A 15,044-nucleotide genomic window follows, 5' to 3' on the forward strand; every position below is an offset into this window, starting at 1 on the left:
GACACCCTGCTTTGTATCAGGGATCCAGTACCCATCCTTAAATACTAGGATGGTTGGGAGGCCTGGTATAGCTTCTCTGAATATCATTTAACCCTGACATAAAACAGGAAGGAAAAATAGAAAATTTGGAAATGATCACAAAAATTTCTTCTTAATGATCTAATACACGCACACACACACATATTGAGTGCAATTAAATCACACACAGAGAGAAACCCAACTCATGAAAAAAAAATAATTAGGTCACACTCCCCCAGACCCACCCACCTCTTGATGTTGGAGGTGGGTGGAGCCTAGGCTAGGTCTGCCTTGTTCCCAAGGTATCTGCTCCCAGTGTACTCACCAGGGAGGGCAAAGCCTCTTGAGTCCAGGCAGGCCAAGGCCCAGCTCATCAAATGGTCATACTGGCTGAACCTAGGGTCCCAAGCATGGACTCTAATCTGGCTCAAGTCCTCCCAGGAACAGAAAGTGAAAGTGAGGATAGAGAAAGTACGTAGGCTTCTACTAAATACCAGTTGATTACATTTAGGAGGTGGATACAGAAACTGGATCTCAAAGTCATTTTTTTAATTTATCATTTTGGAGACAGAGAAGTTTTATTTGCAAAGTGGTCATGTGAGCAGGGGAAGAGGAGGCAAGGGGAAAGCACTCCTAGAGAGAAAACTAGGTGTTGGTGTGCTTCTTGAAATTGAGACACCTAGTTAGTAACTTGAATGTTGTCCCAACCCTTGTTTACTGAAGCAGGATGCCTAACTGGCAAAAAGGACCCACTCCTCTGTTTTCTCCCAATTCTGGTGAATCTCATTCTTCCACCCTATTCCACACATTTCTACAATGTAACTACAAAAATCAAAGAATGTTGGGATGCTGTGAGAGACTGGAAATATTTTAAAACAGGAACTGCAAAATTTCAACAAATTTCACTGTTGCAGGAAGCTCTCTGATTAGTGTGCTACTGAGGACCTGAGCCACGAGCTGATAAGCAACAATAGCAAAGAGCTAACAGCTGGGTTCTCACATGAGCAATCTGGAGGGAAGCAGGTAGATGTGTAGAACTTCATTCTGTAGTTTAAGCAAGGTACTGATTACACGACACATTTTTAAAGAAGATTTATTTTTATTACCAAGTCAGATATATGGAGAGGAGGAGAGACAGAGAGGAAGATCTTCCATCCAATGATTCACACCCCAAGTGAGCACAATGGAAAGTACTATGCTGATATGCTAGGAGCCTGGAATCTCTTCTAGGTCTCCCACATGGGTGGAGTATCCAAAAGCATTGACCCATCCTCGACTGCTTTCCCAGGCCACAAGCAGGGAGTTGGATGGGAAGCGGGGCTTCTGGGATTAGAACAAGCACCCATATGGCATCCCAGGGTGCTGGGGTCCGTGCAGTAGGTGTGAATAACATGAAGGTGTGTAGAGAACAGCACCCTGCTTTGCAGGGCCCATGGAGCTTTCAGCTACTTGGTAGGGCCTAGTGGATTCATCTCTGACCACCTTGACACAGTTTTCACCCCCTTTCGCATGGGCACTCAACCACCCCACTAAGAATTTTGTAATCTATTGAGGCATTGTCTGCCCCTGTGAGATGGCTTTTACAACCAACATGAGCTTAAGAGTTAATGTTACTGATAATGTCTTGGTGAGTGGGCCTTTAACTGCACACAGGAGTACAATCAAGCCCATGCTGTTTCCAGACACCTTATTGTGTACCTACCCATTGCCATAAAATTTGGCCCAGACATTTAGCATGCTTTCTGGGAAATGGCTTGATAAGAATTTTACAAACTAACCGAAATGATGGGAGTATGGTTTAAAACTGCCATGACAAAAAAATATAGCTACTGGGACCCTAAAAGCTATCCTGTTACTGGGACCCTAAAAGTTATCTTGTTACTGTGACCCTAAAGGCTATCCTGTTACTGGGACCCTAAAGGCTATCCTGCTAAGGCAATATATATATATATATATATATATATATATATATATATATATATATATATATATATATATTTACTGTGACCTTAAGGGTTAGCCTGTCCTTGCAACTCTTTAGAACATAGAAAATGTGGTTGCTTTAGCTGCTGTCATAATTTCTAAATAGAGGAAATATTGGCTGATTTCACTAACACCACAAAGATATTCTTTTGATTATTGTTTGATCACTTATGAGGTTGTAGACCCTGCAGTTGTAGAGGAAATTAATGTTTGAAACATTTTGTCTTAGATCTTTATGTTTTTTCTCTTTTGATGTATTTCTCCCATTAAGTGATGGATAAGTTGTAGAATAAGAATTGTAGTAAGAGTATATTACTGAATAAGATGTGTTGTCTACTGAGAAATTCTTGGCTGCAACGTTGGAATGGATAATGCCCTGTCTTAAGGTGAAACAATTTGTAGAATTGTCTTTGGAAACACTCACTTGTCCATTGCAGAATTGAAACTTAAATGGAGTAAACTTGGCTCATTGCTAATTACAATTCTTTCCGCCGTTATAACTCTTGCTTTACTTGTTCAGTTAACAAACTTTGTGAGCTTGCAGACCTAATGGCCTTTAGTGCCAATGGCCCATAATCCCCATAGACCAAGACCCCGAACTTACTAACCCATACATAATTCAAGGTAGGGGTCTGGTTGTCACAGGTGGAGCCAAGGTTAGAGCCCAGACGTGAGGAGAGCAGATGAAGACTGGCAAGCCAACATAAGCAAGGAATGTGGAATCCTTCCTCAATCATCTCTCAGGAAGCTGTAAATTGTGCTCCCCTGAGGCTATGTCAAAATGCCCCTAAAAGAAAACCTTGTACTGCTTCTGTATAAATAAAGTGGACAGCTTTCTCGCAATGTCCACAGTCATCTTGGAATTGTAGTGGTCCGTCTCTCTTCTTCTTTCTATGCCTATTCCATGCACCCTTCTTGAGCTCCGAACTGAGCTGGAGCTGGTCTCCGGTACCAGGGCGTTGAAGGGGAGGACTTTAGCCACTAGTCCACGTCACCAGGCCCTACATAACACATTTTGAAAAAAAAAAATTGTCTCTCTTACCCTCAGTGCTCATCATTGTTGGTCTTGATAGGGCCTTGACTCTAAATATTAAGTAGTAGACATGCTCCAGGTTGTCGCACATGAGATGCAAGTCAATAGCTTCGCATTTCCCTCAACACCAGTTATGGGACCCACTCTTCAATATTTTTTTTTTGAAATGCAGAATTACAGTGAGAAAAACAGAAGCAGGGAGATATCCGCCATCCACTGGTTCATATCCCCAATGGCTCAATTGCAGTAGCTGAGCTGTTGTGAAACCAGAAGCCAAGAGCAAAACCATGGTGGATTGGCTAGGATCTCACACAGCTTACCTACTATGTAACAATGCTGGTCCTGGTGCTCACTCTTACAATTGAAAGACTTCAGGCACAGGCTGACATCTAGTAGCTCATACCATGGCAAGAAACTTACTGTGAGAAGCCATGATACATGAAATCAGTGTGAATCTGAGCAGTAGTGGTGGCAGCTGACACATTAACTCCACCTGACAGAGGAACTCCAAGAGTCTGATGTCAGACAATTCTTTTGTCTCTGAAATATACCTCCCAGAGTCTTAAGCTGTTCTTTGAACAGCAGGCCCAAGATTCCTGAGGGCCATGACAATGGTGTACCTTGGATGCAGAACCATCAGAGACAAACTGGTGAGGGATGTCCATTTATTGGGAAGATCATACAAGCATATATACAGTAGAGAGGGAAGGCAGAAGGGTGGTCTCAATAGTACTCCCACCCTACACTGTTATTATAACTGGCCAGTAGGCATTCCTATCTCTCTGGACACTCTAATTAAGTCACCAGTTACATTCTGTAAGCAGGGTTGGGAGCTTAAAGTTTTAGGCCATGTGCAGGTACACCAAGATAAGCTAGCACCTGGGTTGAAAGCTATACCTTTGGGCATGATCATTACGTGTGAATGGCAAACAAGATGAGGGTTGCACTTAACTTCTCAGAGTTGCTTATCTGGGAAATTCTAGCACAGCTTTGCAGGGACAGAAATTGAGATACAGCCCACTACTCTGGATGTATGCTGAGTGAACAGGCCAAGATGGAGTCTCTGTTAGCTGAGACCACTGCCAGGGCTTTGCCTCAGAGACACAATATGCCATGTGCCTATGACATGTTGTATGAGATAAGATGGCAGAAATGCAGGAGTGATCTCCCATACTTATTATTCAGGAAGAGATAATGGCCAAATAGGATCCACATTTGGCCAGATATAACAAGAAAATATTGCCTCTGGAAAAGATTCATCCTTCAAATCTGGGTGTTTATCATTACAACTGCCACATGCATAATTTGATATCTGTGGTTCCAATAAAATTTTGTAATAGGATGAGGAATATTGCAATTCAAAAAAGATAAATGTGTAAATGACAAAGATGGCATTTGAAACAAGTGTTACATACTGAGCATTTATTATCAACATTAATCTGAAAACAGCATTCACATTTACCACCTAACAACAAAGGGAGATCACGTACAAATTGCATCTTAATTATTTTAGCAACAAATACCCTCTCCTCTGAAATAAAATGATACTCCTCATGTTTATTATTTAACACTTGCTGAGACTTTCAAAGTATGTTTCCACATCCATTCACCTTTTACAATGTTTTGTGTTTGCACTCTTGCTAATGGTTGTTTCTTCATTCACTTTGTAAGCTTCGACAGACCATAACAGGTTTATGGTGGCTAGTCTTTTGGTTGACATGCTTTTGTAGTTCTGAGGTCTGTGACTCTGATAGCGATTGACTTCAGAAAAATGATTTTTCAGTCAATGCTGTGTGTTTGCTCATTTCTGTGAATATGCTACTTATTGAAGCATTTATGCTTTCCACTGTGCTGAAAAGGTTTGTGAATGAATTTTAACACACATGTAAAACATTCATGCTTTCCCACGTGAATTCAGATGTTTAATAAAACTTGACTGCTTGCAACCGGATTTTCCACTCATTACATTCATGCGATTCTTATCCTGTATGGATACTCTGATGTCGAATGAAACCTGTCTGGTAAGTAAAGGCTTGAAGATACACACTACATCCTTAAGGTTTCTCCTGTGTGGACTCTCTGATGTCTTATTAGGTGTGACGTCTGAGAAAAAGCTTTTACACACTCTCTACATTCATAAGGTTTTTCCCCAGTGTGGACTCTCTGATGCCTAATGAGTTGTGTCATATTAGAAAAGCCTTTTCCATATCCACTACATCCATAAGGTTTTTTCTACCCAGTGTGAATTCTCTGATGTCTAATGAGGTGTGACTTCCGAGGAAAAGCTTTTCTGCACTCACTACATTCATAAGGTTTTTCCCCAGTGTGGATTCTCTGATGAGTAATGAGGTGTGACTTACGAATAAATGCTTTTCCACACTCACTACATTCATAAGGTTTCTCCCCAGTGTGGATTCTCTGATGTATGATCATGTTTGACTTATGAAGAAAAGCATTTCCACACTCACTACATTCATAAGGTTTTTCCCCAGTGTGGATTCTCTGATGACTAATGAGATGTGTCTTACGAATAAAAGCTTTTCCACACTCACTACATTCATAACGTTTTTCCCCAGTGTGGATTCTCTGATGTGACTTAACGCTTGACTTATCAGAAAAAGCTTTTCCACACTCACTACATTCATAAGGTTTTTCCCCAGTGTGGATTCTCTGATGTATGATCATGCTTGACTTATGAATAAAAGCTTTTCCGCACTCACTACATTCATAACGTTTCTCCCCAGTGTGGATTCTCTGATGTCTAATGAGGTGTGACTTAGAAATAAAAGCTTTTCCACACTCACTGCATTCATAAGGTTTTTCCCCAGTGTGGATCTTCTGATGCCTAATGAGGAGTGACTTATGAATAAAAGCTTTTCCACACTCACTACATTCATAAGGTTTTTCCCCAGTGTGCAATCTATGATGTGTGTTCATGTTTGACTTACGAGAAAAACCTTTTCCACACTCCCTGCATTCATAAGGTTTCTCCCCTGTTTGGATCCTCTGATGTATGACTAGGCTTGACTTGCAAGGAAACTCTTTTCCACACTCCTTACATTCATAAGATTTTTTCCTTTTGTGGAGTCTCTGTTGCCTAGTGAGAGATAATTGCTGGTGAAAGGCTTTTCCACACTCATTGCACTCATACGGATTCTCTGCACTTTGAAGGATCTGATCTCCAGTGAGTTCTGACTTCTGGTACATGTTTTTACATTCATTGGACACATACAAATTGTCTCCTCTGTCAGTTCTCTGTTTGGTGGTAAGGCAAGATTTATAGTAGCCAACATGAATTGCTTCTCCCACACTGACAGGTTGCTGATTACATGGGTCTTTGGGATAAACGTGCTCACACATAAGGACTATCTTCTTCCCGCTGAAAGTTTTCTCTTTCCCATTGTGTTCAAAGGACTGCTGACAAATGTGGATCTTGTCAAACTGACTGGGAATTTCCTCACTCTTGAGATTGTTCTCAGGGACATTAGAGGCATGCTTGTTCTCAACTGGCATTTCATTAGGCTTCCTGTGGCAAAAGCAAATTTAAAATAAACTATGATATCATTTTCTCTCCATTCAAAAAGCACCAGATCTTTGGGCCCCTCCAGGGAGTTGCTTTACCCTTCACCTCTTCCAAGTTCAACTGGTCAATTAACTGTAAAAATTTGGTCTAAAACTGCTTTTCATTATCTGTTTCTATACTATGTTAAAGGAAAGATTCACCAAGCTTTCCTGGTAACATTTGGTTCAGTGGACAATATGGGAATTGAAAAAGAATTTTGGCTTGAATACAAGAGCTATGAGGCTGGACAAAGCAAAGACAAGACTCCATAAGTTTTGTACTAAACTTCTGGAAATGACCCTTGGCACCTCATGCCTCTGCACAAAGAGGAACACAACCACACACTCACATAATCCCCAGTCAGTGCCTAGCTCCAGCTAAACATCCAGGTGGATTGTACTTGGATAGGGTTCAGCACACAGCAACATGAAGTGGAATTGGGGGAAGACTAGACTGAGCCAGGCTGAAATACATGCTGGTGGAAAATAGGGGGAGGCAAGCCATGGCAGTCAGGGGAATGTTGGTGCTGCACACATGATCTCTGGTTGCAGGAGATCCAGTGGGGCCCTGCTAGCCTTGTCTGGGCCCTTGGGCACAGCTGTGTGATGAGCTCAGTTCATGAGCCCCAGTGGCTGTATGTGTGGTGGTTTATGTTGCTTGGCGTGCGTCCTTGGCTGGCCAGTGCAATGGGTCCTGGGACTGTGAGTCCTGGGAGTAGAGGGTGTGGCAGGCCTCAGGTCACCTGGCTTGGATACTTTACATGCCTGCATGGTGGTGCTAGCTCAGTGAGCGCTGAGGGTGGGGCTCCACTGGGGCAGGATTGACTGGCTCGAGGTCTTGGTGCACTTCCAAGAACTGGTAGTCCTCAGTTGAAGAGGAGTATTGGACAACTGGCCTGGCTCCACCTGGAGATGGAAGCCCACTGAGGCCTGGAAAGCACATCTGGACCATCCAAGAGAAAGGAGGAGAGAAGAGATTGAATAATTACCCCAGCCATATGATGACAGCCAATATCTGGGAGAAAGGAGACTCCAAGGTCAACCATGACAGCCAATGAGCATTGAAAGGGTTCCCTCTTGCTTGAGTTGGTGACATGGACATTATTTCAGAACTATCAGAACCACCTGGACAGAAACCTTGGAGTGTGTGCCACATTGACACCCTGCTTTGTATCAGGGGTCCAGTACCTATCCTTAAATACTAGGATGGTTGGGAGGCCTGGTATAGCTTCTCTGAATATCATTTAACCCTGACCTAAAACAGGAAGGAAAAATAGAAAATTTGGAAATGATCACACCAATTTCTCCTGAATGATCTAATACACGCACACACACACATTCAGTGCAATTAAATCACACACACACACACACACACACACACACAGAGAAACACACACAACCTACACAGAAACCCAACTCATGAAAAAAAAATAATTAGGTCACACTCCCCCAGACCCACCCACCTCTTGATGTTGGAGGTGGGTGGAGCCTAGGCTAGGCCTGCCTTGTTCCCAAGGTATCTGCTCCCAGTGTACTCACCAGGAAGGGCAAAGCCTCTTGAGTCCAGGCAGGCCAAAACCCAGCTCATCAAATGGCCATAGTGGCTGAACCCAGGGTCCCAAGCATGGACTCTAATCTGGCTCAGGTCCTCCCAGGAACAGCAAGTGTACCTGAGCATAGACAAAGTACGTAGGCTTCTACTAAATACCAGTTGATTACATTCAGGAGGTGGATACAGAAACTGGATCTCAAAGTCATTTTTTTAATTTATCATTTTGGAGATAGAGAAGTTTTATTTGCAAAATGGTCATGTGAGCAGGGGAAGAGGAGGCAAGGGGAAAGCACTCCTAGAGAGAAAACTAGGTGTTGGTGTGCTTCTTGAAATTGAGACACCTAGTTAGTAACTTGAATGTTGTCCCAACCCTTGTTTACTGAAGCAGGATGCATAACTGGCAAAAAGGACCCACCCCTCAGTTTTTTCCCAATTCCTGTAAATCCCATCATCCACCCTATTCCACAATCCTTCTTTTCTATACTAAGTTAAAGAAAAGAATCACTGAGCTTTCCTGGTAACATTCGGTTCGGTGCACAATACGGGACTTGAAAAAGACTTCCGGCTCTTATACAAGAGCTGTGTGTCTTGACTTAGCAAAGGTTTCCACTAAACTTGTGGAAATGACCCTTGGCATCCCATGCCTCTGCACAAACATGAACACACCCACCCACACACATAATCCCCAGTCACTTCCTAGCTCCAGCTAAACCTCCAGAGTGATTGTACTTTTAGGAGGAAGGGGGTAGAGATAGGAATTATAAAAGTTTAGGACTTTAAAGTCTCTAATCCCCAACTGCCTTTTTCACTTTTTCCATCATGTCAATTTTCATTTTAGAAGCAAGTCTCTGGTCTTTATATTTTGGAAAATGTTGGATTGACATTCCCCAAAAAGGCCAATTTTCTTCATGTCTTGATACTCTCTAAGTGGATCCTGAATCCCAACTACCTGACATGGGACCAAAGTTCTGGCCTCCTTTTTCATGCTTCACGCCGGCTCTTCCTCATTGAAGAAGGGATGAGAGTCCAGGCACCAAAAAATGTTCACTTTGGTTTGAGTTTTTATTCACCATCTCGGAGAGGTGTTCACATGATTCAACCCAAGGGCAAAGAGAAAGAAACTTATTCACAATGGGCAATAATGTCTACCACCTCACCCAGAAAAAAGGTGAGACTTGTCTCTTCCTTCTCCCAATTTTTGGCGAGGCAGCCAGGTCAGGGTCACCAGCTTGACTCCCCCACACCATCTAGGCTTTCCCTTCTGCCCACCTGTGACACTCACCTATCATCACTGGAACTGAGAGGGGGTGGTATTGCATTTTTTTTTTTTTTTGGTAACCACTCCCTTTGCAAGTCCCTATAAAGGCCCATGATAGGGAGAGGCTCGCTCTCTTGGTCACATGTTTCTGAAGAATCTAGATGTTTTCTGCTTTTGTGATTCTGCCTTAATTGCTTGGATAGGGGCTGTGTGAATTCCTGGCCTGACAGTCTATGTGACAGCCACCCAGCAGGACACCTGGTAGGTCACTTAGGTAGACCACTTCTCTGGAAGGAGGTCCCTGGTGTTTGATAAGAGTCATTGTCCTATAGTCCATCAATTTATAGCTTATGAAAGTTGCTTGCTTCAGACCTGCCATCACAGGCCTTTCAGCTTGCTCATTTTAAAAGTTAACAGTTAAAATTGAACAATCATAACTGTATAATTACATGGATTTGTCTTGGCATGGGTTGGGGACACAACAGGCTGAATCAGTTCACGTCATCCACTGGCAAATCCAAGCACCAGAACAGAGTGTGGATTAAGCCAGAATTGGTTGCAGAAAAAACCAGTACACATTACGGAATGCCAAGGTGAGATGATGTATGCCAGATGCTAATTCTGTCAAGTAGAACCACAGAACCACCTGGAGAGTGCATAATCCTGCAGTGGGAGTGGGCTGGGAGGGAAATAGTGGGATCCTCCCTCTTGGGTTACCACTAACACAGGAAGGCACAGAAACAAGAATAGGAGCAGGGGTGGCTATACGGAAAGGCACCCAACAACATACATGAGGGCTGGATAGTGGAGCTGGTTAGATTGAACTAGGCTTTTATACACACTGACATGTATGAGAGCTGAATGGTGTGTGGTACAGATTGGACTAGTCTGCTACACATACTGGCAAACTAGGGTAGGGGGCGGGCCTGGTGGGGGTTACTGTGGATTGCTCTGACTAGGCTGCAGCTCGCTTGGTTTGTGTGACCGCTGAGTATGAAGTGGGCAGGATTCAGGCTAGACTGCAGCGCCCATTGGTTCCAGTAGAAGACGGGATTGGAAACAGAATCAACCCAGCAATTGCAACCACCAGCTGATCGGGATTATGGATTGTGCCAGGCCCTGTGATTGCTAGTACACAAAAGAATCTGGTCTGGAAACACCTCAGACAAAGTTTCTTTGCCGATCCCCCCAATTGAACTTCCAGACTCAGAACCCTAACCATGAAAAGACAAGAGGACAGAACAAGTCAATCAACCACCTCAGCTATGCATTGACAGTGAAAAACTGGGCAAACGAAGCCTCTATGAAGGACTACATCAATCAGTGGATTCTTCAACGACTTCATCGTGCTTGCAGTGGTGAGACTGGCAGCAATTCAAACCTGTTGAACTATCAAAACCACGTGAGCAAGACCCTCGGAGCATGGCCCACATCAGGGACCGGGGATGGGTGGGAGACTGGATGGGCTTCTCCCATAAAACCTCCTTTTACCTCAAATATATGAAGAAAATAATATGGAAATAATAGTCTCACCCATTTTCCTGTAACCCTTGAACTTCTTTACCCTAATTAACTATGTAATGATTGCCAAAAATACAATAAAAAAATGGAAAATGAAAAAAAAAATGTGTTTATATTTACTGGAAATTTAGATATATAGAGAGGATATGAGACACATAGGAAAATCTTCCATGTGCTGATTCACTACCCAAAAAATCATAACTTTCAGAGCTGAGCAGCTTTAAAGACAAGAACCAGGACCTTTTTCTGGGTCTCCCATGCAGGTGTGTAGTCACAAGCCTGTGGGTGTCCTCAACAGTTTTCCCAGGCCAAAGGCTGCTGAGGTCCATGCAGTTCATGTGAAAGACACGAAGCTGTGAAGAGAACTTTTCCATTGGAGGCAAGGCCACAAGGAATTTCCTGTGCCTACAACCACCTGAAAAGCAGTTCCACCTCCCATTGCAAAGACACGGGACAACCCCACAGAGATTTCTGAAATCTATTTAGGCATTGTCTGCCACTGTGGAGTTGCTTTGTACAATCAGTGTGAGCTTGGAAGATGATGTTGGTGATAACGTCTTTGCAAAAGGGCCTTTTACTGTTCCTGCTCTCTCAGCTGCTCCACTCATCATATGATAATCAAGGGTGTTAAGTCCCTACATGTAGCAGGAACCTATGCTTAGGGTTGTTCTCCCACATTGACCATATCCTAATCAAGGATGTTAAGTCCCTAGATGTAGTGGAAATCTATTCTTTCCCTTTTTCCTTAATCTTTATGTTCCTCCTTCTGTGATGCACTTCCTACCTTAACTATTTCAAGACTAAGTTGTAGAATCAGGATTGTAATAGGAATGTGTAATAGATTGACATGTACCATCTATTGAGAACTTCTTGACCACAGGATTAGGGCGGCTGATATCCTGCCTCAACGGGAAACAATTGGCAGAACTATCCTTAGGAATGCCTGCTTGACCAGGTGTGTCAAAATTTGTGAAGGGTTCTGTATAAAAAAAAGAGGACGCTTTTTAAAATTGTCTATTATGATCCTGAAACTGTAGTGGTCCATTTATTTTCTATGCCTACTCCAAGCACCCTTCTCAACTTCTGAACTTCACTTGAGCTGGACTCTGGCAACGGGCAGAGAGCTGGCTGTTAAATGGGGCTGCCAGGGCACAAACCAGTGTCCATATTATGATCCCAGTGCATGGAAGGTAAGGGACAGCGACACGGCTACCATGCCATGCCCACGGGTTTGATCTTTACAAATGACTTATGTGGGCCTTTTGATGACGCCCTGTACATTTCATGCATGAGTTCAGAAAAAGCCAGTTTCTTCAACTTTCTCACTCATGTGGCTGCCTAACTCTGACAGCTGAACAGCCATAGAATGGCCGGTGCAGATTTGAAACTGTGTAGTAGCAGCTATTTCCTTGCTGGTTGAGAGACAACCAATGCAATGGGAAGTGTCTTACTCACAGGTTGCTGTCCAGACAAGGAATGCTCAGGGCACACTTAAAAATCTGAGACCATTCTGAAAAATTCTGCTGTCTCCATTCAAGAGGAACACCATCTCCTGGCTCTCTCCCAAGAAATGCTATTTGATTCCCTCTGCTTTCTACATTCACCTGGTCACTTGGCAAATAAAACTTCTGGCTGCAAATGAAAAAAAAAGTAGAAAGAAAAAATGAAATCCTATTTCTCAAGTCTCATTATTGTACAATTTCCCTTTCATATTGTGCTGCAATTATGGCCAGAGCTAATGCTAAGCATCTTTGTGGCAATACAGCTCTCTTTTCAGTTATTATATAATTTTTATAACTAAAACTTGCCTGAAGATTATTTCTTGACCTTTGTGATTAGCTCCAAGCAGCTCATTCTTTCCATGGGGATCTGAAATGAGGAAAAGAGTATCCATATCCATGAATCAAATCTAAATGTTTCTTTTCAAATGTTCCAGTGAAGCCAATGAGATTTGTTGCCAATCTAGATACACCACATTTTAATATTAGTGTAATGTGGACATTTATGAGCATTTTAAATAGGCATTACATCTCATCTATTAATGCCTTAACATAATACCTACCTGGAAGTCTGTCTTTGACAAATTTCTCCACTGTCCATGGTGCTGATCCCTGCTCCAACTTGAATATCACATCAGGCTTCGTCATGGAGTACCCTGTGAATGGAGAATGATGAAGATTTTCCGAAATCACCATTAGTCCTACCAACTACCACACTTTATAAACTCTTCTTTCGTTTGTCAGCTATACAGAAGTATTCTGTTTGGGCATGACAGAGTTTCACTCACCCAAGGATAGCAGATTGTTATAGGTCTCAAGCATCACTTCCCTATACAGGGTCCTCTGAATATTGTCCATTGTCTGCCATTCTTCCTGGGTAAAGTACACAGCCACATCTTCAAATGACACCAACACCTGTAACAGCACATGTCTCCTCAGCTCTGGATCATTAAAGAGAAACACTAACAGTACATTCTCTGTATATTTAATTTGCAACTTCTATGAATGTAGTTTAATCTACAATTCATACAGCATCACAGAGTAACAGTTAAATGAAAATATCTTGTGCTGTGTTACTTTTGCAATTCCAATATTACAACAGAATATTCCTTATTCTCATAAAGATTGTTTTCTCTAAAGATTCTCATTCTAATGAACTGTTGAAGGCATTGCTGGAACAGCTCTCCAAGTGGAAGTTATCACTCTGTCTGTTATTGCCACTCTGATTTTCATCTAAATTAACATAAATAATCATATTGACACTGAATCAAAATATTAACTCAGCAGCTATAATACTAAGCTGATTTTAATTCTTCTGTGTGTGTTCAATTTGCATCTTCTATGAAAGCAGCTTTATTTACAATGTATGTGGCAAATAAGGTAAAAATTAAAAAAAACCCTTTTGTCCTATATTACGTTTGCAATTCTGAAGCCACAATTCCATTATTATCCTGTATTAGATTGTTTTCAATAATGAGCATAAAATGAGTTCACTGTGCAATCTTTAGATACACATGAGCTAAATAACATGCTAGATTAGATAATTAAGATATATGCTTAATATTGCACAAGATAATGAGCAGAGTTTTGAGTAGCTTACTAATGATATCCTCAAACATACTGAGATACTTAAAAATATGATAAAGCAATAATAAACTTCCATTTTCTTATTTTAAAGTGAAATAATGAAATACTGAAAATATTATTAAGCTGTGCTTGCATGAGTAATTATTTCCTACAGCATATATTGGAATTAAATATGAATATATATGATCATATATATCAATAATACATATATATGTACATACACAAAAGTCAGAAAAATTATGGAACATATGCATATAATTCCAGTGTATAAATATATAAAACAATATATTTTTTTCACTTTTAAGTATGCACATATTAAAACTCTCTACTTTGTTTTTGATTTTTTTTATGGAATAAAATAATTAAATGGAAGTTTTAATTTCTACATAGTAAACTACAGCTTAGGAGGGAAACAAATGATAGTCTCTTAAACAACTATCTTCTTCTGACAATTAGTTGGTATCAGCCAGTCATAGCCTGCCAGCTGAACAGAAAATATACATATAACACAAATGCTATGCTGTAACAAACCTAATCTTTTTTTTTTTTTTTATGTTTTGGAAGCTCTTTAGCATTAAGCAGTTATCTGGGTTTTTCTTTTATTTCAGTTACTTATTTACTACTTTTATCATTAAAACAGAGCTAATGTAACTGACATGTATCATTTAACAGCATGATGCTTCTTTTCAATCTTCACTTTTTCCCTGTTATTTTTTTTATGTGATCACAGTTTTCTTATTTTTTTTCTTAACCCATCAATTTTTTATTCAGAGGAAATTCAAGTTTTTTTTTTTTTTTTTAATTATGTTGCATTATGTGACACAGTTTGATAGGCTCTGGGATTCCCCTGGCACCTCCCTGTAAAAAAACCCCTACCTTGGTTAGGGTTTTTAACATAAAGTGGTGTTGGATTTTGTCAAAGGTTTTTTTCTGCATCTATTGATATTGTTATATGATTTTTGTTCTTCAGTTTTTGGACGTGGTGTATCACATTTATGGATTTCTATATGTTGAGCCATTCCTGCGTTCCCG

The 15,044-nt window shown here is 41.2% G+C and overlaps 1 protein-coding gene across 1 annotated transcript in view; it reads right to left on the reverse strand.

Moving 5' to 3' along the window:
- The window catches only part of LOC131483352 (zinc finger protein 260-like), an 84,240-nt gene extending 77,999 nt beyond the window's left edge, over positions 1-6,241 (reverse strand). The window contains 1 exon segment of the mRNA XM_058681287.1: positions 5,271-6,241. Within this exon segment, the coding sequence (XP_058537270.1) occupies positions 5,271-6,241 (971 nt within the window).
- Positions 6,242-15,044: the final 8,803 nt, after the last annotated feature.

The sequence above is a fragment of the Ochotona princeps genome, chromosome 25, assembly GCF_030435755.1.
Source record: "Ochotona princeps isolate mOchPri1 chromosome 25, mOchPri1.hap1, whole genome shotgun sequence".
In the NCBI taxonomy this organism is placed as follows: domain Eukaryota; kingdom Metazoa; phylum Chordata; class Mammalia; order Lagomorpha; family Ochotonidae; genus Ochotona; species Ochotona princeps.